General features: G+C 37.8%; 3 protein-coding genes across 4 annotated transcripts; 1 reads left to right on the top strand and 2 right to left on the bottom strand.

The window, feature by feature from the left end:
* Positions 1–1,650: 1,650 nt before the first annotated feature.
* On the bottom strand, positions 1,651–6,744 carry LOC307131299 (protein phosphatase 1 regulatory subunit 3E). Its single transcript, XM_079824870.1, has one exon. It carries the CDS (start codon positions 6,448–6,450, stop codon positions 5,533–5,535), a length of 918 nt encoding a protein of 305 aa, XP_079680996.1. The 5' UTR covers positions 6,451–6,744; the 3' UTR covers positions 1,651–5,532.
* Positions 6,745–7,797: 1,053 nt separating this feature from the next.
* Positions 7,798–10,754, top strand: cUnh16orf46 (chromosome Un C16orf46 homolog; the record flags this gene model as incomplete). The annotated part of the gene is made up of 2 exons (XM_079826103.1): positions 7,798–7,992; positions 9,918–10,754. 2 exons carry the CDS (start codon positions 7,798–7,800, stop codon positions 10,752–10,754), a joined length of 1,032 nt encoding a protein of 343 aa, XP_079682229.1.
* Positions 10,755–12,551: 1,797 nt separating this feature from the next.
* atmin (ATM interactor) lies at positions 12,552–25,948 on the bottom strand. Of its 2 annotated transcripts, none has more exons than XM_079826199.1 (4): positions 25,691–25,943; positions 21,240–21,365; positions 18,777–18,976; positions 12,552–15,985 (listed from the first exon to the last, which is right to left on the bottom strand). In XM_079826199.1, the coding sequence occupies exons 1-4, from the start codon at positions 25,904–25,906 to the stop codon at positions 14,248–14,250; spliced, it is 2,280 nt and encodes a 759-aa protein (XP_079682325.1). In that variant the 5' UTR covers positions 25,907–25,943; the 3' UTR covers positions 12,552–14,247. The 2 variants fall into 2 exon arrangements, with proteins under 2 accessions (XP_079682325.1, XP_079682326.1); XM_079826200.1 differs by having other exon boundaries at positions 12,558–15,985; positions 18,777–18,964; positions 25,691–25,948.
* Between the last annotated feature and the right edge of the window lie 867 nt (positions 25,949–26,815).

The raw sequence follows: 26,815 nt of genomic DNA, 5'->3' as shown, positions 1-26,815 counted from the left end.
TTCAGTTTCTGTACAGTCTAATCTTTTGCTTTTGAATACGAGGACCTTTCTGGATTACAATCCACCATCAAAATGTTAAATGTAATTATTCCAGCTGCTGTGAGAAAAGGCTATAAATGATCCGCCACCTGCAGCATCCTCAGATGTGATATAGCCAACCCGGGACGCCTTCTTTATGTATACAGACTTGACGTAATGACGCAAAGACAAACAACGGCATGCTCGAATTTCCAGCGGAAAGCTACCAGTAGTACCACTCAAATTAAAATACATTATTACAAGCTTACCGTTGTGAAGGTAAGGAGATAGTTTTGAACACTGGCTGGTTATGTACTTGCTCAAAAATTGATTTTGGATCATTTTTCATATAGTTACATTTTACCATGGTAGTGACGTGTTATATGCATGATTTTACTAATGGTTATCACAATCTAAATGTATGATACTAAACAGTCAAACCAAAAATTATTCAGACACCAGATATATATTTTTTACTAGTGGGTGCAGGACACTATAGTTAGCCTAATTTATGTAAGTGAGGATAGCAAAATAAAGTAAACTGACATATTATCCCCAACAATTCTTCATACAGTGGACTACCAGTAAAATTGATCAAAATTTGGGACCAAAATTATTCAGACACTTTTACCTTATATGTTCTTCTTAAGTGTTTTTTCTTTAATTGCTAATGCAACCTTTTACACCACAGACTGAACAAAATTAAGCATTGCTTGGTAATTGGTTGACCTAAATTGGTATTATCTAATTGTATACTTAAATTTAACAGCTGACAGCTGATTGGTTGATTGTAATCAATTACATACCTTTCTATCAAAGCTATCTGAGATTATTAAGATGAATTTGTTCTGACACAGTTTAACTTTTGAGATCTTGTCATATTTTATTACCATTTTCTAAATAGCGAATAAACTGTGATCATGTGAGAAAATGTTGAAGGTGTCTGAATAAATTTTGGTTTTACTGTATAAGACGAATGGTCATTTTAATAAAAGTAGAGTCCTAACTTAAACCTTGTTTAGAGTATTTAAAATGGTCCCTTTACAAATGAGGTTATTACAATTTGTATAGGTGTTTTATAGGTATTTTTTGTTATATATATAGCCTACTTCTGCATCCCAACTCAAGCTACTGTCAAATGTGCATTTCTAAGAGACAAAACATGTAACAGTATTAATATTGCAGCCTGCCCTGCAAACTGTGCCAAAGACACGTGACAGGCAACAAAGTCAGGCAACACAAACCTGTTTCATGGTTTGAAACAATATCACCCATTAGAACATGCAGAAACAAAGAAATTAATTTTCTATTAAGATATTTATTTTTTTTATGAAAAAGAAAGACTAAAAAAGTGTAGCGTAAATTTTTACACCTACCCCACATAAGAGTACTTACCCACTTAGGTATTTCTAGGTGTTCCCCTTTTTTACCATATTGCCTAGTCCAACATGGAAAGCCAAAAGAAAAGATTGCCATAACACTTAAAATGGAAATGTGTTATTTGATATAAACAAGTAAAATTAGAAGACAGAGCACTGACAGTCCAAGTGAATGAATATGAGAGTTTTGTAAGTGATGTTAACTTAATTCTAAGTAGGGTTTAAGTGACTTCAAAGGACGCACTTTACCACAACAGCATTTTATTTGCATTGAGGTGTGTGTTTCCCCCATCAACACTTAACACAGTTGAAAGAACAATGAGGTTCTTTTTCTATTACAGTGAATTTTGATTCCTAGCAATTTCTGTACATGCAAGCAGAAGACATACAGTATTACTATTCAAAAGTAAAACAACGATTAACAACATGACACATTGATACAACAGCAAAACAGAAACATTAAAGACCGGTATTGCATAGGTTAAAACATACAAAATGTAGTTTGTGAAACAAGTTCATTTCATGTTTTTTTTTCTTCAACAAGGATGAAGTTACCTTTAAACAATAGATAATTACAGCACAGCAAGACCAATAAAGCCTATTCCTTCGATTTGCCTTCAAACTGTCCCTACTTTAAGAGTGCCTAAAGAAGAATGACTTAATATTCTCTTAACGCAAGCAATACCGAATAAACCCAGAAAACATTACAGAGAATGGATATTTGGATGTTAAACACTTTGTAAAAGGTTCAGCGTTACAATCATTTGTCATTCAGTAATAAACTTCTCAAAGTGCAGCTGAAGACCCAAAAAGCCTTAAAGAAAAGTGCTTAACCATTCTTGACTCATGTCAAAACGTTTATATAGAGCACTAATGATATATGGTGCTTCGGTTGACATAATTTTCTATGTCCAACCATCAACAGGAGTACAAGAGGATCAGAAAGTCATTTAATCTGCCCTGTGATCTTATTATCTCAGCTTCAGTAGCAGTTATTCACGTATCTACAGGTAACAGGAACAGTCTTTGATATAACCGTTTCAATGTGCTTTCACCATTCAAACTAGTGAGATGACCAATGGTTACTTCAATGATCCTATACCCATGTCTAACTAAAAATAATGCTTAGCTCAGACAAGACATACTAGCTTACACAATGTGAGGTATATCAAACACGTTCTACTGTTTCAGCATTAAAGCTTATAAGTTCAGTGTAACAGTTCATTTTATTAAGGTCTGGGCTTTATAAATGTTAATTATCCCTGAAAATACCTATACTCATTTGGTTCTGTTCTAAAAAAAATATATACTCACATCTGATTAAAAAGAGGATAAATCATATCACAGGAAGAGCAACCTCTGATTTGATTAAGATTACAATTTAAAAACAAACAATAATAGTTTTATTTATATAGCGCCTTTCCCAAGCTCAAGGTCGCTGAACACGAAAATAACACATACACAGCATCAATATAGAACATAGATATACATATACACACAAATATACAGTGAAAAATCACAGAAATTTCATCATTTAAAAAACAAACAAACAGCAGAACACTAAACAGAGGAGGGTTGGAAATACTGTAAGAAAATATATGTTTTTAGTTGAGATTTGATGAGGATATAAGGATAAATAATAATAATGCAAGGATGAATCTTTCACAACAAGACCAGTAACGTGCATTAAATAGATAGTCCACGCCAAACAAATACCGGTTTGTTAATGTTCATATGGCAGTTTACTGGAAGTGATGGTTTAAAGTTCTAAAAAGTAAAAAATATAAGCACTTCAGAAGACTGGGGTCATATGGATTCTCATTTTGAAGCGTCAAAATTCAGACACCCAAAACATTCAGAGATGAAATCAGAGATGTTCTTGATTTTTGGGTCGACTATCACTTTAAGAGATAAAATTTTGATTTCATTCTGACTTTAATAGTAAGATACAAAATCAATAGCCTGTTTGTTTGTGTTTATGTATTTATAAGTTAACTGCTGCACATGGGTTGCTACAGCAAGACACCTGCCTCTGTAAATGTACTTGTCTCTAACTAAATTTGTTATGTGATTTATGATTGCTGATACACTTCATTTATTAACATTGAATCATTATAGTAGCATGGTTAATTCTTGTTTATGCAGTTAATATGCACGTATTCGCTAGCTAGCTATTCGGTTTGTGCAAGAAACTGAGTATATGTGTATTGCAATGACTTCCGGTAAGTCAGGTCAGGACACGATCTAGCGCATTGACATATAGCGCCGGAAGTGATCTCTCGCGCGTATGTCTACGCCATATCGTGTACATTGACCTCACTCACCCGAAGTCATCACGCAGTGAAGGCTGTTGGACACAGTGCTGTATTTGAAGTAAAAAAATATATAAATACTGTTCGGTTTCCCGCACAAACTGATCGTTTCATGTCTTCACGAGCAGCAGGGTTTAATATGGATTTCTCTGTGCATGTTTTTTTTACTCTCATAGTTCTCATACTCTCATTTGTTACCATTCACATGCATTATTCAACTGACAGACTGTAACAGTTGGAGTTAAAAATCTTCATTTGTGTTCTACTGAAGAAACAAAGTCACCTATATCTTGGATGCCCTGCGGGTAAGCAGATAAACATCAAATTTTCATTTTTGGGTGAACTATCCCTTTAAAAGGTCTGTGCATGGCCCTGCTGGTTATGAAACTAATCAGGGCAGCGAGTGCCTGGGCCCTCCCTAGCTCTACGGCGCCACTCAATTTTCCCATGTAAATCTGTGGTGAAAAATGGAACTGCTGCACACTCTAACTGAAGAGCCATTCATAGTTTTCAGTCACATGACTGTCGTGGAGCCTTGGAGGGCAAAACCGCAATAGAACTTAATTGAACTGCAGCACAAGCCTTTCAAATGTCCATCTTAAAACAAAAATATGTTAACAAGATACACGTTTTTGGCACTTGTGATCCATACACAGCACCTGCTGCAGTATTTCAATTAAGTAAAGTTTAACACTAATCTAGGATTTGTTGATATGGGTTTTATTTTAAATCGAGTTGTTGCACCACTTAATTTTAAACAGATTAATTACGCAGTAAAACCGTTATAGATATACCGTTACAGAACCGTTATAGATATACATTATTGAGCTGATCAATCAGTCGGAGGGTGAACCGACGCCAGGCTAAAGAGCTAGTGCAACCCACCCTTAAAGTCTCAATCAGCAACCCACCCTTAGCGTCTCAATCAGCTCCCTAGTTCAGTAGTCAGGGCACTGATCAGGACACAACTCAATGGGCTGACTCCCTGATCAGTGCCCTGACTACTGAACTAGGGAGCTGATTGAGACGCACCCCAAGCATCAGGTCAGGTCAGTAACTGTTTTTTTTTTATTATTATTATTCATATACTTGTTGAACAGGTAAGTAGTTGGCATGTGTGTTCTTCTTATGTGGGGTAGCTTATCAAATTAATGAAAGTAGGCCGATAAATCCTTTAGTTTTAAAAACGTGTTCATTTGAATAGCCTTTAACTTAGCTATGTTTGAGAATAGACATTACTTTCTTTTCCTCACTGGAATTCCTCCACAACTTATTTTAAAACAACACTCGGAGGCAATAAATATTAAGAATGCGTTCCATGCGCGTGTCGTGTGTACTTAAAGCCTGTCAATCAACAATACAGCGCCACCCTCAGGCTGCAAAACGCAACCGGTGACAACATTGTTCTGCGTGTGTTCACTGTACACGTGTGTTCAGCGATTACGATATAATACAATATATCATATATATATAGTGGTGCATAATACACAGAATCTGCCCTACCTACATTCACGGCCAGGAGCTTCTGTATCTGACATTAATGTAAGTTCCCTTTCTCTACCTGACATCGATTAAACCACGACAAAATACACAGACAAACAACGAACAATGGTGTTCAGTTTGAGAATATGTGGTATATGCTACATACGTTTTCCCTGGAAGGTCAGTATTTCCCTCAATGTACACTGCTGATGTACTCCTACTATGGCGAAGGCTTGGCTCATGATTATTACTTAACCAATTCGCCAATGGAAGGCTAGCCACATACCGCGATTAATATTCCTGAGCCAAGCTTCGTCATGGCGGAACGGCGGAATCGCGCACTAAATAAAATGGATCCAACCGTTTTCCCATTCCCTCGGAGGAGAAATTTTAAATCTGTGGCGTCTTACTCTGTAATTACTCCCGTTGTTGTTGTCCCAAAATTCACCTCCCTCGACACAGTATTTGATGGCAAACTGCAGTGTTCCCCCAAACTCCAGAAAGGTCGGGGTGATGATTTTGAAGCTAAACTTGTCCGTTTGCCCGTCACTGGAATGGGGGACGTAATACGCCAGAACATCCACAAATGTCTTCCAGTTATTTAAGGTGTACCTCAAATAGACTTTTTTCTCGAAAGCCAAGTTAAGAACTCGCACAATCCCCGAGATGCTGAACTCATCAGCCTGAACAGACTCCAGTAAAACATTCACTGCGATAACTCTGCCCATGAAGTCCGGCAGGGATCCTGGATTTGTGAAGAGCAGCTCCATAAACACGGACTGGCTTGATCTGTTGGACTTGTCGAAGTTATTCAAATGGAGAGCTCTGCCTTTTTTGAATTTGTCAATGATGCGCTCTGGAACCTCAGGCATATCCGTGTCGTCAAAGTGTTTGATAGAAAATAGGTCCAGTCCCAGAGCGTCGGCGAATCGTACTTTCTTTTGACAGCTTGGGCTCCGGCTTCGTGCGATCTCTAATTTGGCTCTTTCAGCCGGTGTCGGGAGAGACTTGCACCTGCGACGCTGTGTCGGGCTTAGCGGGGGCTTCAGGAACGACTCTCTTCCTCTCGGCTTTTTATTCACTACGCTGATTTCTAACGGTTCACAGTCTCCATTCATATCCTCCTCTCCTTCCATGTCTTCTCCGTCCTCCAGATTTTGCTCTGATGCTGCCAAGCTTCCGAACAGCCCAGCAATACAACTGTAGTTTCTGGTGATGCAGTTCTTGGGAGGCAGCATTACAACGGTCTCGGCTTCCATGAAATAGTCTGTAAAATCCTTTGAAAATGTATCAGTCGAGGTCTGATGTTAAGTGTCGTTCCGCATTATAGGCTATGGAATTGTGGAAGGCTGGAAGCTGCGATCGTTGATGGTACTGCGGATATCTGAACCAATCTTAGCCGAGATGCTGTTGCCCGGCTGAATCCTACTATGGCAACGCTTTAGGTTATGAATATTAATTAGGTCAAATCGACGTTTTTTTGTTAACCTTCACCAATCGCGCGGTCAAGAAACGAAACTAATATTTATAAGCCAAAGTAAGCTTATAGTTAATTCGCCACAATCGCCAGGACGTATCGCCAAACACCTACCTTTCAGCCAATTAGACCTATTGGGTGAAAGGCTCGTTTCTAATTAATATTCATGAGCCCATCAGTCACCATTGAATTCTCTGTCAGTTAGACACACCCCCTCCAGCAGCACTCAGTCCGTGCATTGGATCACGTCTCACAGTAGAGAAAACACCGCAATTGCGCTTAGAGTAAAATATAGATTTTGGTTTTAAAAACGCTCTGGAAACCCATTATTTATGTGCCTGTATATCTGCTCGCGTGTAGTCATTCTGTAAAGTTTATATAATGGGCGCAGAGGGATTCATGTGAAAAACATAAACAAGCATATAGGCCTATACAATAATAAAACAAAATCTGTGCATTCTAAATGCCTCAAATGGAAAGCTCATATTACAAAATAAATGACAAAAACTACAACACAATGTAGCAGTAAATCATTTAATTTTAAATGTATTTTTTTAATGTATTGAACATATAAAAGAAAATACACAGTTACAACTCAAAACAGAATTTAACAACAAAAAATAATTATAAACAAACAAACAAACAAACAAAAAATAAACCATGCCAGGGGTAACAGAAAAATTCAAATTCAGACAGCGAGGCAGACGCATACAAGTGCAGTAGTGCACTAATGATGGCATGCACGTCGTCTTTTTTTCCACTACGTCATCCTCTCCAACGGTTGTCATGACAACATGACTCCAAACATCCGTTCAATTTACTCATTCAAATGAAATAGGGTACATTTTCATGTATTTAGACTTTTTTCCGCCCAACAGTACTAACGTTACATTTAAGATGTCAGTCAAAACAACGTAAGTTAGTAGTTATATTTAGGCAACTTATTGTATGTTTTATTTGTATGACGCATGTAACGTTAGCCTACGCATCGCATGCATGTATTTGCTGTGTCTTTCCGTATTCATTACTATGGGAAATCATTATGAGAGGTAACGTTAACGCAAGGCTCAAATTATCTTTGCATAAGTTGTTGTTGTTGTGTCTTAGACTGTGATTGAAGCTGTCCGGAATGAATATCACTGAAGCCTGTGCATCAGACCATACTGATGCTGAGAAACAACATGCGACTACCGCCAGCACACAAAGGAACACCGAGTCTTCGTGCAGACAATATGTCAATGAGTTGTTGGATCTCAGTGAAGAGGATTATTGCAGGGAGCACAACATGCATTTGTTTCAGAGCTGCACTGGCTGGGAAGACGCTGTGAGTCAAATCAACACGACAGAAACAGAATTAACGTTACACACTTCTCAGAGTGCTTTATCATTTAGGCACTCCCTTTTTTGTATCTGCTATATTTTCTCGTTAATTGTAAACCACTTTGGAATTCATTGTATGGTTCAACTTTTGTTTTTAGAACTTCAACTTTATTGTTAATCTCAAACTCCTAGTGTGTTGTTATAAATATTAGCACTGCAATTTGATATTTTCTAAATTAAGTTAAGCTTGGTTGCTACAAATTCTGTGTAAAGACACACTGTTGCATAAAAGATAAAAGTTATAAAGGCACTAAAATATGCACGCTATATAAAGCACCCTATAGAAACAAAGGGCTTAAAATCAAATGACTCTGATATTGCTTTGGATTCATTAATAAAAGTGCAGCATCTAACTTTGTTGTTCTCTTGGTAGAATATATATTTTATAATTTCATACTTTTTATTATTGTAAATATTTTCATTCAATATTTTGTACTTTGTATAGTCTACTATGGAAGCTTGCTTCCGCCACTGAATAAAAAATAAAAAAGGTAACTGCACCGTATTCTCACAATTCTGACTTTATTCTCAAAATTGCATGATATAAACTCGCAATTATGGAGCACCTAAAGGGACATGGTGGGAAAAAAAACTGAGTTGGGAGAAAAAATTATTTGGCAAAACTTTTGCATTCCCCGAAAAACTTTACGTACACTCCCAAAATGTTTGCATTAAATCGCAAAAAACACAAGTTTTGAGAGGGAACGCAAAAGTTTTGCGAGCGAATTCTGACTTTGCATTCCCTCGCAAAAACTTTTGCATTCGCTTGTAAAACATTTGAGTTCTTTACGATTGAACACAAAGTTTCTCTAGGCTAGGGAATGCAAACATTTTATGAGTGAACAGAAAGTTCACTACAGTAAGCTCACAAATCATTTTTCCTCCCACCTTATATTCTTCTTTACCATGTCCCTTTAGGGCCTCCATAATTGTGAGTTTATATCTTGCAATTCTGATTTTATAACTCGCAATTGCGACTTTATATCACACAGTTTTGAGAAGAAAGTCAGAATTGTGAGATGTATATGTCGCAGTTACCTTTTTTATTTTTTATTCAGTGGCGGAAACAAGCTTCCATATAGTAGGCTATACAAAGTACAAAATAATTAATGAAAATATTCACAATAATAAAAAGTATGAAATTATTAAATATAAATTCACCAAGAGAACAACAAAGTTCTTGATTTTATAGGGTGCTTTTATCTTTTATAAAACATTGTGTCTTTACACACAGACTTTTTTAGCAACCCAGTTTAACTTAATTTAGAAAATATAATCAAATTACAGGTGTGCTAATATTTAGAAGTTTGAGTTTGAGATTAATAATAAGTCTAAAAATATACAAGAACTATACAATTAATTCCCATATGTTTTACAATTCAAAGTTTGTCAGGGGAACGCCAACATTTTGCGTGAAAACAAAGTTTCTCAGGGGATCCAAATATTTGCATGGGAACGCAAAAAGGACTGACTTAATATTTTCCCTCCCATTTCATATTTTTTTTCTCACAATTATGAGAAAAGAAGTGAGAATTGTAAGAAAAAAAAGTTTGAATTGCGAGATATAGCCTAAACTCACAATTCTGACTTTAGAATTCGCAATTGCAAGTCTATATCTCACAATTCTGACATAACTAGAAAAAGTATTCATTCAAAAATAATTATTCCAAGGCGGAAACAAGCTTCCATATTATACTCATAATTTCAACTATGTTCTATGCTCTATGCAGCACTGAACAGTCACTGAAAATGCATCTTTTTGTATGGTATGCATTTCAGATGCAACTGTGTTCCCACAGTTTAAATCTTGCATTTGTTAATAATTTATGAGTTAACCTGAAAACTCACAAACTTAATTTTTTTTAACAGGTTCAAGGTTGGGAGAGTTTGCCCCCTTTTGCCGTATTCCTTCAACAGCAAAGGAAGGGGAAAAACAAGCAAGACATCATTGACTCTCACTGCCTCCTGTGTGCAGACCTTAAACTCTCTGATCTGCCCATTTATTGCCCTGCTGAAAATGCTCTGAAAACTTTTAGAAAGACTGCCCCAACCCTTCTGGATCTTGCAAAGGAAACTCAAAATAATTTTCCCTCAACCTCCTCAGATGAACTATACTCTTTCAGCCTATCTCTGCAAAATATGTCAGGGCCATTAATCAACAAATTGCTCTCTGGAGATGAACAGTGTACACAAAACAAATTACCACCAGTCTGCCATTTCCATACTGAACCGTATCAAATGCTGAGGGAAAAGAGAGTTGCTTTTAGCATCAGAAGCGTTAGTATGCTGCCACCTGTAAGAGAGTCCAGAAACCTAAGGGGCTACAGTCTTTTTAAAAGAGCGCAGTCAACAGACTGGCACCAAACAGAAGTCACCAAGGCCACGATGCCTGGTGCCACCGACACCGTCAGTGCTGGTGAAAGAGTGTGTGTCAGTGGTGGCACAGGACATGTTGTTGAGGTCCTCACAAACTTTATCCCAGGAGAGAACTGCAGGTTTAAGGGATCCCCCATCACTTTTCAAAATAAGTATGAATTACCTTCCAGCACTGTGGGCCGAAACCTCAGGCAGGAAGAATTGATAAGGCCTTCCACCAGGAACAACACCAGTTATAGGTTGTATTCTGGCATCAAAACAAGAGATCTGAAAAGACCTGAAGCTCATCGACTAATGCTGGTTGGAACCAGAGTTCACATGCCTGTGTGAATATTACTAATTTCGAACTCTCTGAACATTGTTGCACCATATTTTTGGAGTACAGATAAATAGGTGATATGATTCTTTTTTCCAACAGCATAAGACTCAGAACACAAGGTTAACACTCCAGAATGTGTGCTACATGAAAATGATTATGCAACATCATGATTATGCAAATGTGTTTTGTTTTTTAAACTGCAGGATCCTTTTACTCAGAACCATGCCATTTTTCTATGTATGTACAGGGTTAAAACTGCTGTAAAACTCACTGTAAAAATTAATCTGATTAACAGCTTAATTCAAGTGTGCAAACTAGTGAAGTCTATTCTGTCCTTTACACATATAAAGCTGAATAGTACTTTGTATCCTGTGCCATTTGTATGTAGCTTCAAATAAGATATAAGATTCCATGAAAACTGGGAAATGTCCTATAAATCTGTGACCAGCTGTATGTGCCAGAATTACTTGATTTACAACATAATTTGTTGGCACTCATAATATTGACAGTAGACAATAGAAGAAAATAATAAATCACATTATGGTATTTCATGTAATATACAGTGCGTTACAGCCTTATTGCAAAATGGATTAAAATCATTATTTTCCTCAAAATTCTACAAACAATACCCCATAATGACAACGTGAAAGAAGTTTGTTTGAAATCTTTGCAAATTTATATAAAAATAAAAATCACATGTACAAAAGTATTCACAGCCTTTGCCATGATACTCAAAATTGAGCTCAGGTGCATCCTGTTTCCACTTGGGGAGGTGACCAATAACCTGATGGTCACTCTGACAGAGCTCCAGCGTTTCTATGTGGAGAGGAGAACCTTCCAGAAGAACAACCATCTCTGCAGCACTCCACCAAGCAGGCCTGTATGATAGAGTGGCCAGACAGAAGCCACTCCTCAGTAAAAGGCACATGACAGCCCACCAGGAGTTTTCCAAATGGCATATGAAGGACTCCCAGACCACGAAAAACTAAATTCTCTGGTCTGATGAAACAAAGATTGAACTGAATGGCAAGCGTCATGTCTTAAGGAAACCAGGCACCGCTCATCACCTGGCCAATACCATCCTTACAGTGAAGCGTGGTGGTGGCATCATCGTGCTGTGGGGATGTTTTTCAGCGGCAGGAACTGGGAGACTAGTCAGGATCGAGGGAAAGATGAATGCAGCAATGTACAGAGACATCCGTGATGAAAACCTGCTCCAGAGCGCTCTGGACCTCAGACTGGGGCGGAGGTTCATCTTCCAACAGGACAACGACCCTAAGCACACAGCCAAGATAACAAAGGAGTGGCTACGGGACAACTCTGTGAATGTCCTTGAGTGGCCCAGCCAGAGCCAAGACTTGAACCCTATTGAGCATCTCCGGAGATATCTGAAAATGACAGTACACCGACGCTCCCCATCCAACCTGATGGAGCTTGAGATGTCCTGCAAAGAAGAAAGGGAGAAATTGCCCACAAATAGGTGTGCCAAACTTGTAGTATCGTACTCAAAAAGACTTGAGGCTGTAATTGATGGCAAAGGTGCTTCAACAAAGTATTGAACAAAGGCTGTTAGCACTTATGTACATGTGATTTTTATTTAATTTTTTATTTTGAATAAATTTGCAAAGTTTTCAAACTAATTTCTTTCATGTAGTTATTATGGGGTTTTGTTTGTAGAATTTTGAGGAAAATAATGAATTTAATCCATTTTGGAACAAGGCTGTAACATAACAAAATGTGGAAAAAGTGAAATGCTGTGAATACTTTCCGGATGCACTGTAAACAACAGTATTATGCTTGATTCGATTAATGGCCAAAAACGTTCTTCTCTGCAGTTTATTTTGCGGTTTCATGTGCATAAGCATAGCCTAAACAACAGAACATAGCCAATACAATACACCAGCCTCCAAAGAACAAAAATAATCATTATATCATTATTAATATACGCAACTATAAATAACGTCTTATACCCAAGTTAAATTAGACACATATGTTGATAATGACAAACAAAATGCAACACAAAAGTAATTCTTGGCAGAAAAAGAATTGCATGCACTCTTCACAGAGAAACGCTTGAGCTTAGCTAACTCTTTCAAGTTTTCTATAGCAAGTTTACTATGACATCATCATTGCCTAAACAAAATTAACACATATTCATTTGCAGTATTTATTCCAAGATCTAAACAACATTTTAACTAATGTAGTGGCTGAATATGAGTCTCTAATGTTTGGCATGAAAATACTAAAGCTTTTTTGCAGTTACAATGTTGAGAAGCAGCCAATGTAACGTCACATTCTACTTGTGGAATTTCCACTATATACATTAAGTACATTAAGTGTGTGTGTATGTAAATGAAAATAAAGCTATGGTTGGCTTTCAGTGTAGTAAGGCCAAGGAGTAGTGAATGAGCAGGTGATTTTACACCACACTTACAGAGAGATGAAACATTCAAAAGAATGAATACCAAATAAATATACACAAAAAAATCTCTAACGAAATCAAGAAAATAAAAACACAAACAAAGGAAAGCAACTTTGCTTTTCTCCATTAAGCAGCACTGTGATTTCAGTATCTCCATCAAAAGCATATCAACACTTAAATTAAGGCATCAACAAAAGGGTTAATACAGCAAGTTTAAACTGGTAATTGAAATCATGAACATATTCCATCAAAATTAATACATGCTTTTAAAGAAGTATTAAAGGTTTTGTTAAACTGTAAACTTTTGCGATTTGCTTATTTGAATCTACTCACAGTACAGAATGCAAATCACAGTAAACAAGAGCAATGTCCCAGCTCCACTTTTTAAGGAAACGTGACATCTGAAACATGCATAAGATGCAAATTCATCTGATTAAGGATGTAAAGATTAAAATGAATATGCCATAACAGTCAGCAAGAAATCTTGGCATGAATTCTATCATGAATCAAGACCAAAATTTACTCACAGTGACTAGTAGATGGGTCAAATAAATGTAACATAAGTATACCACAAAGCAAAAAAACAACCCAAGGGTTAGAAAAAAAAAAAGTATAAAGACAATAAGACTCGTCATTTAAAAATCAGACTAGAACGTATACCTACGAGACAAGACATTTTACGTGTGGTAGGAATGTTTATCATTTCTATCTGATTTCTTGACTTGTTTTACAACGCGCACACGCACGCACAGTACCAACTTACTACACATCCCCATGACAGGCTCTGACCTGATCTACTGCAACAGACAAAATACTTTTAGGACTACCAATATATTTTGAACAATAATGAGGTAATAAAGTGCTGCAAAGGTATATTCATACATCCTTAGATTTGGGCAGATATGCAATACCTCATTGTTGAATTATGTCTAAAACAAGATTCTACAAGTATGCATACAAATACTGAGCTCTAGATGAATGTGAGGGACTGTTTTTAAGTTCTGCCACCCTTGTTGCGGGAGATACTAGGAATGACTCCATTATGTAAACAAACTCAAATCAAATCACCTTTGATGGAGCCTTCAGCTTTTGGCTTTCTCATTGTGTCGAAATAATGAGAGGAGCTCCTCACACGTTTGGGTTTCCACCGAGCTGAAGTGAGACTCCATGTTCCAGGCCAAGTCTGCAGAAAGAAAGTCATCCACTGCTGTCTGGGTCTCGTTGCTAGTGTGGAAGAGGTGGCCAAGGCTGTGAAAGGAACTGGAAATGGTCTGAGTTTCAGCACTGCTGAGCCTCACCTGCCCATCAAGGGAGCAAGGCAGAGAAAGCGGAGCAGGCCTGATGTCAGTCTGTGTTTCTGTGTCTGAGGACTCCGTGCTCATGCTGAAACTAGACTGTCTGAGGATACTGCCAAGGGGCATGTGCCCACTCGTGTCTAATAGGAAGTTGAGGTCTGTCTGGGTCTGGGTGTCAAACATCTCAAGCTCCAGATCATTTGGTTGCACCCTTGTTCCAACGTCACTGTTGTGCCCATTACCAAGGTTTTCAAAGAGCAGGAAGTCGGTCTGTGTCTCAATGTCCAGGAGTTCCAACGTTGTCTCTGTGTTCAGGCTGTTCAAGCCACTTTCTTCTGTCTGAGTCTGAATGTGTGCTGCATTAAGGAACTCTTCAAAGTCAAAGTCAATACCAGTGTGATGCGGTTCATGCGCAGCAACTAAACCTGAAGCACAGCTCGAAGCTGCCCCAGTAATGGTGTCAGAAAGTATGTTCTCAAGGTCACGGAAGAGTATCATGGTCTGAGTCTGGTTGTCTGCAACTGTGTTTTGGTGCAAAATGTCAGTCTGGGCGCCAAAACACATGGATGCAACAGTCTTGTCCTCAAAAAGCCCAGCTCCAGTGCTGGTTAGAGGATCTTCTAAACCACTGGTTCTGAAAGGCGCATCAGCCGTTGCGGTCTGAGTGGAGACACTGAGTGTATCAGAATCAAAAAGATCCGTGCACATTGCTTGGTCCATCTGGCTTTCATGCACTGGGTCTGCAGAAGAGCTTGTTTGTGTTTCTCGGGTCACATTAAAGGACGAGAAACCGAAAACATCTGTCTGTGCCCCAATGGAAAAAGTGGCTTTGGTTCGTGAGGGTAGCGTCTGGGTTTGCACACTAACAGGCAGCTGAATCTGAGCGCTTACACTGATGTCTGTCTGAGAGCAAGAGGACACTGAGGCCTCACAGCAGGAGGAAACAGTCCCTGGTCCAGCATCCATCCCTTTGTTGAGGTATGATATGTCAGTTTGAATGTTTGTTGAAGTGCTTTTGTTTTTGGATCCAAGATCAATCATTGGATATCCCACAGAGACTTGACTGTCAAGATTGACCTGTACTCCTGTGCTGATAGTTTCTGGGCCCGATGTAGGTACAGGAAAGGTCTCTTTGAAAGTCTTATTGTTCAGATCAGGCACGACTGTGCCGACCGACGGTGACAAAATATGCACAGTGTTTACGGACCCTTGTGCATCCATAGACAAGACCAACAATCTCAAGGCACTACTTTCTGCAGAGGGGAGGAGAACAGGCAGGTGGGCGAACTGCATTACAGGAACGTTGACTAGGGCCACTTTGGGCTTTGGGAGAAGGAGCTTCTGGATGTTTGTAGGGTGGTTAGTGTTGTGTTGTGCTGGGGCTTCAGAGACTAGTATGGTTGAGATTGCTCCTTCAGTGAGCTTTTTCTTAGAGTCTGGGATTTCATTTATTTGTTCATCAGGCATAACATTTGTTGCACTGCTTGACAATCTTTCCATCTTCCTCTTTTTCACTGGTGGATACCTAGAAGACAAATACTGACATACTGAGCATTTTAATAAGACATACTATGATTAACAACCTTAAACTAGGACACAAGATATTAAAGGTCCCATGGCATGGCATTTTTCTATTTTTTTAATAATGTTTCCTGAGGTGTACTTATATTGTTAGTATGATTTTTACATCATAAAATGTCATAATTTAGAAATAAAAGGCATTTTTTCTATACTGATGTTTGCCCTCTGGCTTGAATGCTCTGTTTCAAGGGGCGTGTCTGCTGTGAGACTTCAGTAAAAATGCCCACTGTTGTGATTGGCTGACATCTTTGCATTTGAAATGAGTATCAGATCTTGTAGCGGAGGGGGCGTGGTTTAACGAGGTCTACGAGGCACCCAGGCATGAGCAGGCACGAGCCTGCTGCCAGAGAGACGGATGGACCGGCGTTCACTTCTCATCAGTTCTCAGCACGTCTCAGTTCAGTGAACTGTTGAAGTTACTAGCATATACTTCAGGTTATTAGTTTATTTCTAGTCGGAGGGACTGTCATTCATGTCAGAAAGTTAGTAACTTTAGTCAATGATGGATCAGTGCTGACTCGAGACGCGAACAGTTTAGAACAATTCAGTCCGATTTGGAGAACTGGTTCGATCGGTTCACTCAAAAGAACCGGTTCAAAAGAATGATTCGTTCACGAACCGGACATCACGGACCAGAGACGGAGCGATTGCTAACAAACAAAGTTATATTGTACAGAGTTGTGAGCGCTGTGAGCGCGAGTTTATTGTGTTTGTATCGGAGAGTTCTGAATAAACACGAGTCCCAGTCACGCCGAGTCCGTCTTCATCCTTATTCTGCAAACTTTGTAACATGTAATGTACCATTACAGCTGTCAAGATGAACGAGTTACGAGTAAGTGTTGATTATAGCATTATTTTTTAGATATTTTCCTATCATATGAAAAGCGTCAGTGACACGCATTGAGTACACAGCGCAAACAAAGACACAACAGCAGTAACCGAATGTAATCCAGTTTATTGTGGTGATAGCTGGCTAGCATAGCCCGGAGACCCCCATGTTTACCCCCCTTCTGCTTAATCTCGCGCCGCGTAAGGCGCCTCCGCTGTCAGCCAGATGCAGTACTGGGGGTCGGTTATGTTGAAGGCTGACCGGTCAGTGCAGCCCAAGCTTCGGTGTGCGTAAGGTTTATCTCTAAAGATGTAGCTCTACCGATGTTGAGCAGAACTGACTGTATGAGTTACTCACAACTGTATGCACATTTTAGAACAGACAGAGGCGACGAGGACGTACAAAAACACTGACTTACAAGATAGAAAACACGAAAACACCGTTCTGTCGGGAGAGAGAGAAGCCGCAGCGTGTGCACGAACAATAAAGTTCTGTGTGACCTTGAATAATTAGCTACACATCAGAAATCACTGATCATAGATCAGAAGGAACTTAAAAAAGACTTCTGTTTTCATTTGTACATCCAAACACTGAGAAACTGTCAGCATTCACTCGTTCACAATCCATGATCTCTCGAGGACAAATATGGCGCTTGCATGGGCGTGCCAAATTCTCTGGGCGGAGGAAAGGGAGGTAACCGTTCCTGTTATGACGTCATAACTTTTCATAAAATTTCTAGCCACTTGGGGACAATATTCAGGCTAGGGGAACTCAAATGAATGTTGAAAAACCTCATAAAATGAAAATTTCATGCCATGGGACCTTTAATAAAAGAATCAGTGGCTGCCCTGGCCCACATAGGCCTGGTTTCACAAAAAGGGCTTAGAATAAGCCAGGATTAGGCCTTAGTTCAATTAGGGCATTTAAGTAGTTTTTATAAACGTGCCCTAGAAAAAAAAAACATAACTGGTGTGCATCTTGAGACAAAACAATGGCACTGACATATATTTAAGTTGCTTTCAGTTAAGACAGCTCAAATAAAGCAATAAGCCCCAAGAAGCCGTGGTTTACAGTGAACTGAGGGGCGTTGTTAGGGATGGCCCAGAGCGGAGTAGCTGTTATAAATTCACTGTAAACCACGGCTTCACAGGGCTTATAGCTTATAGAGTTTGACACAGGCTAGAAAAGATTGTTGAATAAAGTCGTTATTATTGTTTGTTTTTTGCGCACAAAAAGTACTCGTCGCTTCATAAAATTAAGGTTGAACCACTGTAGTCACATGGACGATTTTACTATCTTTTTGGGCCTTGAAAGTGTTAATTAAATAGCTGTCTATGGAAGGGTCAAAGAGCTCTCAGATTTCATCAAAAATATCTTCAGTTGTGTTCCAAAGATGAACAAAGGATTTACAGGTTTGGAACGACATAAGGGTGAGTAATTAAAGACAGAATTAATAATAATAATTTTAGGGTGAACTAACCCTTTAAGGAATATGCTAAATCAGAATGCAGGTAACAGTCTCTCTCTTACAATAATACAAGCTTCAATTAACAATATCAATGAGAACAAACATATGTTTACGTTGCTAAGAGTGGTTACTAAGGGTGTTGTGCAGTAATATAGAGAACCGTTAGGTGAAGCAGCCATAGCCCGTGTTTAATCATGAATAAACACAGCTATTGACCAATCAGAATCAAGACTGGAACTAACATGCATTTTAGTCTGGGTCTAGCTTAAGCCTTTTCCGTGAAACCGGGGGATAATGTGCAAGGTGAAGTCAGACATGATATTCACTAGAAAGAAGATTAGTAGTGATTTAAGCAAGCCAAGGTGGAAATCCTACCGTTCAATTCAAAATATGCCACACTAAAACAGTTTTTAACTCTTAGTTAGATAAACTGAGTACCTGTGCTCCTTGGGAACCTCGTGGCCTGTTCTGTAGATATGAGACAGCAGTGCTGCTCTACTGGCATATGGACAACCACAAGTACAGCTGTACGTCCTCCCACAATCCTCGGCATGTCTCCGCAGGTCCCACTCAGTGCTGTAGCCATTGCTGCACTTCAAACACTTGTGCTTCTTTTCTGCATGCATCTTCATAAAGTGCTATGTCATTAATGTAAGATTAGTAAACATGTTAGTTAGCAGTTGTTTTCCTAGCAGGACATAAAATATGTATCAAGTTATAGCGGTGGCCCACTCTAAAAAGTTTGGGAACCACTGCCCTGTAAAATGGCCATAAGCAGGTTCTCCCATTATATACAGTGTTTTTATACATTGCATATAATGAGAAAACCTGCTTATGACCATTTTACACACACATTGCATCAAGCAAAATGGTATAGACTTGGTCGGTATTGTGTCATAGCTGGGGAGCGTGGCATGGGGGCAGAGTCGGCGTGGGGGAAAACAGTCCATTCCCCCACACTGGAAATGCATTGCGTTAACCAAGTATAGCCAATATAGAATAAGTTCTGCCACTTGACAGAGCAAGATACATAGAAAAACTGAGCCAAATTGGGGCGGATTGTCCGTACAGTATCTGTGACTGGAAAAACGACCCAACGCAATGGCCTGAGGTGTCATTTTCTCTTCAAAATGCATGCCGCTCCCACAAATATTACTTGCCTCTTTCATAAATCACCCAGTCTTTCGATGAAGACGTTATTTCAATGTTCCTGAATTGAATGGATTTAGAGTGTGAATTACATACATTTAACGTTTTAAAATGATCATAAAACTTGTCTTGTGCCATGTGCAATGCAAAGGGCATTTGTTCATGTATTTGTTTGGCTTACAATAGAAACATGAAATATGCAGAGTCTAATGTCAAACGTTAATTTACCGCAGTGCCACGTTAACGAACATTTGTCTAAAATCCTAAAATCCAGTTATATGATGAGCTGTTTGGCATCAATGACACAGGTTTAGATAAAGTTTAGAAATCCATCAGGTTTCTGCATGCATGTAGCTTTGTCTGTTTATTTATTCATTTTTCTTGTTAGTACAGCGATGCACAAATGAATTAGTTCAGCATTTACATTTTACAAAACAAATTTGGAGTTGACATGTCAGTGTCACAATACTATTCTCAAATTACTGACAATAGCAAAGTTTTTTGCTTTTTTATAGCAACCGTCTTCATCGAAAGACTGGGTGATTTATGAAGTAGGCAATAATATTTGGGGGAGCAGCGTGTATTCTGACGAGAAATTGTCATTCAAGTGTTGTACATGTAATGTGACTATATCAGCTCGTAAGCTTGAAGCACAAACATAAGCCCAGACCTTCCCTTAATGAAATAAAGAAGACTTTTGAATGTTTTGTACATTAATAACCTCTCACACTATGTGATAGCTTGCGTGAAAACTGCTTTAATGATAAGTTGACCGATTTTTGATGCAGTTCGAGTCCCGTGACAAACTTATGACTATATTGGCGTTTGTTAAACAAACTTTTGCGATTGCAGTAATGAAATCTCTTATGTTTTCATCTTTACAATAATACATCATCATGTATTGCACATGTTTAATTGTAATGGACATATTGCACAGGCTTTCGGAATTGTATTCGGCAGTATAAAACTTCAGACTTAACTTATTAGAGGTGCAGAACGCCACACAGCAATGTTTCGGCATTGCACCAAGCAAAATTCATTCGTAATCATTACAAAAAGTAAAGATAAAGCATCTAACAAGGTCTACGCGCGTTCATTCGAATGAGTGGTTTTCCCCCACGGCATAAACGGATATGAACGGTTTCGGTTTAAGAACGGCATAAACTGTTTCTGTCTATATCAAATCATTCTGCTATTTATTGTATAACATAGTTGAGAATCATCTTTATACAAAGTTTATTGGTATAATTCTGAAACCTAAAAATTGATTGTTGATTTTTTATTTTATTGGGTCCCAGTGTTCTCTACAGAGGACAGAGCATAACATTTGAATAAAATATTATTTTTCAAAAATGTTATTTTTTTATTTTTTTTCCTTATGCTCTAATAAACAAATGTAATGACACCAAAACATACTTAATTCACAAAGCTTTTTTTCTGGTTCTCAGGAGGTTAAGGCAGGCAAAAAAAAAACGTTTGCACAGTTACAATTTTACATTATGTTATTTTATCTTTGTTAACAATCTATATTCTAAAATTGAATAAATGAACCCTCTGGTTTCTACAGGCTCCAGTCATTGTCAGGACACTCTTCAAGCTGGTAGAATTATCAAATTATATATTGTGATAAATATGGAAAAAAACATTGTGTTGTGATCATATTTGTTTGACATATCTGCCAGCCCTAACTTAAAAAAATAATAGAAGGAAACATGCATGCAAGTTTGCATGCATGCCAACAATGGTAAGTACCTGTTTAACAAGCGAAAACTGAGAAAAGGGCCTGTTTGGTCCTCTTGGGCAGCCTTCTATTGGGCAACAGTAGAGCTTTTGTGAATCCTTTATGTCCTTTCTAACTGTAGGGTTGACGAGACCCTCCTGAAATCAAAAGAAAGAGTGAGAAATTACTTTAAAAGATGAAAAAGAAACAACAAGGATATTGCTTCTTGTGTCAGTGGCAAGAAAACATTTTGTTACATATATAACCTTGGTTCCCTAATGTCATAGGTACTCGATGCTGTGTCAGTAGCTGACACTATGGGAATATGAGAAGCACACTTCCAAAAAGCCATCACATTCACCCTGAGGAGAATAATCTACACAATGTAGGTCACTAAACACAATGAATCCACAGCATGGAGGAAACAAAACAAAAAAATAGGCATAGGCCTGAAGAAGAAAAATCTTGTTACGCAAAAGCACGTTATGCGATACCTTGGTGTATTGTACCAGCACCATCCTCTAATAGCCTAAATTGAAAAGATTTTATACATGCAATCATCACACCTGGAGGATGTTCTCATAGCGCCAACATCGAGTGAACCTATTAAAAGGGAAAACAGAATGCAAACTGTATCTATCGTACCTACACACAAGTGTGATTTTGTGGTAGGTAAAGGACTTACTGCGTTATAGGTTGTCCCCATATATTTTCCTGTTGATTTATCTGACTGGCTGTACAGCCTAGAAATATTTTATATTAACCATTCATGTAAGCAACAACAGAGTTTTTCTTGATTACCATTATAATTGAAAAGTAAGCCAATAAAGAGAGTACAGGATATACTGTGTATCTACAGAATGCCATCCTAAAACTACCTTCCCAGCTGTCAGATCATGGGAAAGAACTTTTAAGAGACCGTTGACACGACACCGTTTTCAACTAAAAACGGAAACCTTTTTATGCGTTTTGGCCATTCACTTACATAGCAACTGCATTTTGGGGGCTTGAAAACGCAAACTTTTGAAAACGAAACTGTTACCGCCTCAGTGTAAACTGTAAACAAAAACATGAATTTGTGAAAAAGGTGAAGTCATGCGCATGCGTATTACATGTTCATTTTATAGAGACAGAGCGTATTTAGGCCACGCCCACACCGGGGGGGGGGAAACAATCCAACGCTCTCCATTGACTTTGCATTGCGGGAGGCTGCCTCATTGTCATTTCGGACTTATAACAAAAAACAGAACCATGTCTAAAAGCTGATATGTGACAAGGTGTACAGCAAACAAGCTAAAAAACACAGAAATAAGTTTTTATAAGCTGTCGACCCAAAAAAACGAGCGTTTAAGAAGATAAAAGTGGATACAGGCAATACGAAGTGAAGCTTCAGCAGGAAGAATGGGGAAATTTTGGGATCCTGACACTCAGTATGCCTCAATATGTCTATGTGTGCAGTAAACATTTTGTCACTGTTAAGTCAAATATCCAAATGTCCGTTTTATATATTATATTTACTGTCGCTGATTACGTTCCCCTCTAGTCGTCGTAGTTCTCAGTGTAATATTGCCCGCGCGCTCTGTTTCAATGGCCTGAATCCACTTTTTTGTACTTAAACGCTCGTTTTTTGGGTCAACAGATTATAAAAACGTCTGGGTTTTTGCTTCTGGGTTTTGTTTAGCTTGTTTGCTGTACACCTTGTCACATATCAGCTTTTATACATTGTTCAGTTTTTTGTTATAAGTCCGAAATGACAAAAAGGCCGCTTCACGCAATGCAAAGTCAATGGAGACGGTTTGATTGTTTTCCCCCCCGGTGGGCGTGGTCTTCAGATTATGACGCGAGTCGCTCTGTCTCTATAGCCACGTAGTGTTTCTTTACAAAGTGACATAACCAATTACTGGCCTGGCATGCATAACAGCGTTTTTAGTAGTTTTTGTGGATCCGTGTGAACAAAGATGGCTCTTTTCCACTGAGCGGTACGGTTGAGTTCAGTTCAGTTTAATATGATTCAGAACACTAAACCCTGATCTGGCTTGCGTTTCCACCGCCAAAAGCACCCTTACTTGATAGGCGTGATATAGCAATCAGCATCATTCTCGCGCGAAGAAGACAGCGACACAGTGAACAACAATGGACGACATACAGCAGATCTTGTTCTTGCTTCTCGGCATGTGGCTGTTGTCAAAAGACGACGACACACTTTGTTTGAGCCAAGGCTGCAACGGAAAACACAGCCGAAAAAGCATGCGCAAGTGACGATTCTCTGTTAACCAATCAACGTTCTGCAGTCTAGCTCCACCCTTTAGTACCGTGGTACGTAAACGTACGTTAGTAAAAGTGGTACGGTTCAGAATTAGGGTACCATTCTGACAATGAAAACAGCAAAAATTGCGTACCGTACAGAACTGTGCTGAACCGTACGGCTCGGTGGAAACGAGCCATTTGACAACGTTGTCGTCTGTATGCAAAAAATTTTAAGAAAAAAGGTTTCCGTTTTTAGCACATTGTTGTCGTGTAAATGTTCCCTAAAACATACCGGCTCTGTGATTGATTATTTGATTTGATAGTATATAACTTGAATGGTAGCGCTTTACAATATATTTTCATTAGTAAACATAAGTTTACTACTTTAAATTAACATGAACTAAGAACTAACAAAACTTCTACAGCATTTATAAATCTTATTTAATGTTAATTTCAACATTTACAAAATCAAATGTCATATTTTTGTTAACATTAGTTAATGCACTATAAACTAACATGCACTTTAGCCAATACATTATCTACTGTTAACAAATGAGACCTTATTGTAAAGTATTACCAATTACATTTTGGTCGGTTCAAAATAAAAAGTGATCATGTCTCTTCAGAGGACTTGATATAAAACTATATCCTAGTTGTATGGATTACTTCTACATTTTTCAAATATCTTCTTTTCCCCCACAGGTGACAGAAAATCATAAGAAAACAGCATTAGTAAATAATGAAAGAATTATAATTTATGGATGAACTACAGTAGTGGCCAAAAGTGATGTCTGAAAAGGATATTTTTAATGCCCTTAAAAGTTTGATCAATAAAAAAAATGACAATTGCCTCCAAGCACAACTATGCAACATGCCTACAAACTCTTTAACAATTAATAATAATAATAATAATAATATTTGAATAAAGAGTGCTTTTCAGTTTGAATGGTCAGATCAGATGTTATACGTTTATGAGTCATGTTGCAAAAAGAAGAAAAACTGTGCACTGCTTTACCTTGCTGCTCAACAAATAAACAGATAGCAAATGTCTCTGTAGCTTGTGTTTATTCATGGCCGGAAATTTATTTTATACAAATAAATATATTTTATATTTTATAGTGGTGTTAAAAGTAGGTACAAGCCATTGACTTTTATTGCATAAATGGTACCCTGGAAATTAACTGGTTAAAATCTTTTCCAAATAAAAAAATCTGTGGTTTGTGATAATATTGAAACTACGGTTCATATTTTTCCATTGTATGTATATAGATGCTTTATGGCTTGATATCCATGAGTGTTATGAGTGTTGAGCATTATGAGACTTGTTATGAGCAGCAACAAAGACGATGTTCTGGTTAATAACATCCTTATTCTGGTGAAGTTTTTTATACACAAATCTAAATAGTTGAAAATGAAACGTTCTGTTTTCTGTATTTTTTTATGAGTTTATTTCTTTATAAAATGCCCTTTATAATGATGAATTTCTTTATAATGATGAAAAGTAAAACGGCTAAATAAAACAACCTTTTTGATAGAGGATTATTCAAACCCTAGCTTTTTGGTTTTATTTGTTTATATTTTAAAAATTCCTAATGCAATTTTGCACCTTGTGTCGTTTTATTGCAGTTATGTTGTTAACTTATTGTTTGTACATGACATTGTAATTTATATAACAATAAAAATGTGTTTAAAGTAGGATAAAACGTTTGATTCTCATTGAATTGGGAAAAATTAGAATGAAGAGATCCTTTAAAGACATATATTAGATATCTACATGTCCCAAAATCTTCAGCGCAAACTTTCATATTCACTTTCCTGCAGAGTTTAGCTCCAACCCTGATCAAAATCACCTGCCTGTATCTTTCTAGTAATCCTGATGACTTTGATTTGCTTGTTCAGGTGTATTTGATTGGGGTTAGACTAAACTCAGCAGGAAAGAAAATCTCGAGGGCCAGAGGTGCACAGACCTAACAGCACCTTTCAGTAAAATGTAAATATATCAAATTATGTAAGAAAATACTAAAGTTGTATTAATCCTGTTTTACAGAAAACATCTACTCTGTGCACAACACTTCTTCTAATACATGTCACAGTAACAGTTCAGTAGGCCTAATTCAAATACTATTAATTTAAGTTCAAACACGAAAAACAATTGCCATAAATAGACTGAAAAACAGAGAAAACCCAGGTGAAATAAGACGCAAAAACTTCAAATAGCAGCTGTATCATGGTGTACCTTGACTCTGTGGGACTTGACCAGATGCATGTTGAGTGCTGGAGTGTTAGGCAGAATCTTCCCACATCCTTCCACCGTACAGAGGATGTTGGTGCGCACTTCTTTGGTGAGCTCTGTTATGGAGGGTTTAATAATCTCTTTGTCATGTGAAGGCAGCTTCTCGCTGCATGTTTGCCTTTTGTGACGACTATCATTGCTGACTGTTGAAGCAGCCATGATTCAACACACTACTACAACACACACGTTCCCTTCCGGGACACGTCGCATAGCAACCAACTCACCACTGACAGTCCGCACAACATTCACTTCCGGAAGACGCATAGAACTAAGCACCAGCCCACCTGCAGCTCCATGCTGGGTGTACATTAGTTGTATAATTTTCTCTATAAATTAAGTTACTGTTTACAAACAGACGCTCGGCGACTGAATTTCCAGGTGCTTTTCGCACAGAGCAAAGAACTGTCGTTTCTTTTGAATGCTTTATTATCAGCAAATAGCATGTAGAAGAGTAACTTCCATATTACCTCAGTGAAAACCTCACATGCTTCTCATGCTACTAGAATAAACATTATTAAAAAAGAGAAAGAAAACAACACAGAGGGTACATATCTAGCCTATATTGTTGAATAAGCATAGATACTTTTATATGTAAATTAAGGTGACCAAATTTCTTAAAGGGAAACCGGTGACATTTCCTATTTGAGTGGTCAAAATATCACTAAAATCTAATTTGTTATTATCTATTCATTAAAATGGGGACAATACATTTTGGAATGTTTAAAAATAATAATAATTATATATATATATATATATATATATATATATATATATATATATATATATATATATATATATATATATATATATATATATATATATATATATAGGCATATATATATTATTGAAGTGATAGATATTCCAGTTGAGGTTGGAAAAGATGACAAATATTTATTTAAGATTTTATTGTCAATAAAAAGGCAATAACCCAGACATGGTACAAGGAAGGCCCACCTACGAGAGAAGACCGAATAGTAAAATAGTAACAGAGGTCTATATGTATGGTAACCTTTGTTATTCCTTTTTTTTCTGTTTGATCCCCCTGCCCCCTTCTTCTGTTATTTAAGA

This window comes from Gobio gobio (assembly GCF_949357685.1).
Source record: "Gobio gobio genome assembly, chromosome: 9".
Lineage (NCBI taxonomy): Eukaryota > Metazoa > Chordata > Actinopteri > Cypriniformes > Gobionidae > Gobio > Gobio gobio.
Note: the sequence above shows the minus strand (reverse complement) of the source record. Positions and strands in the feature narration are given on the sequence as shown.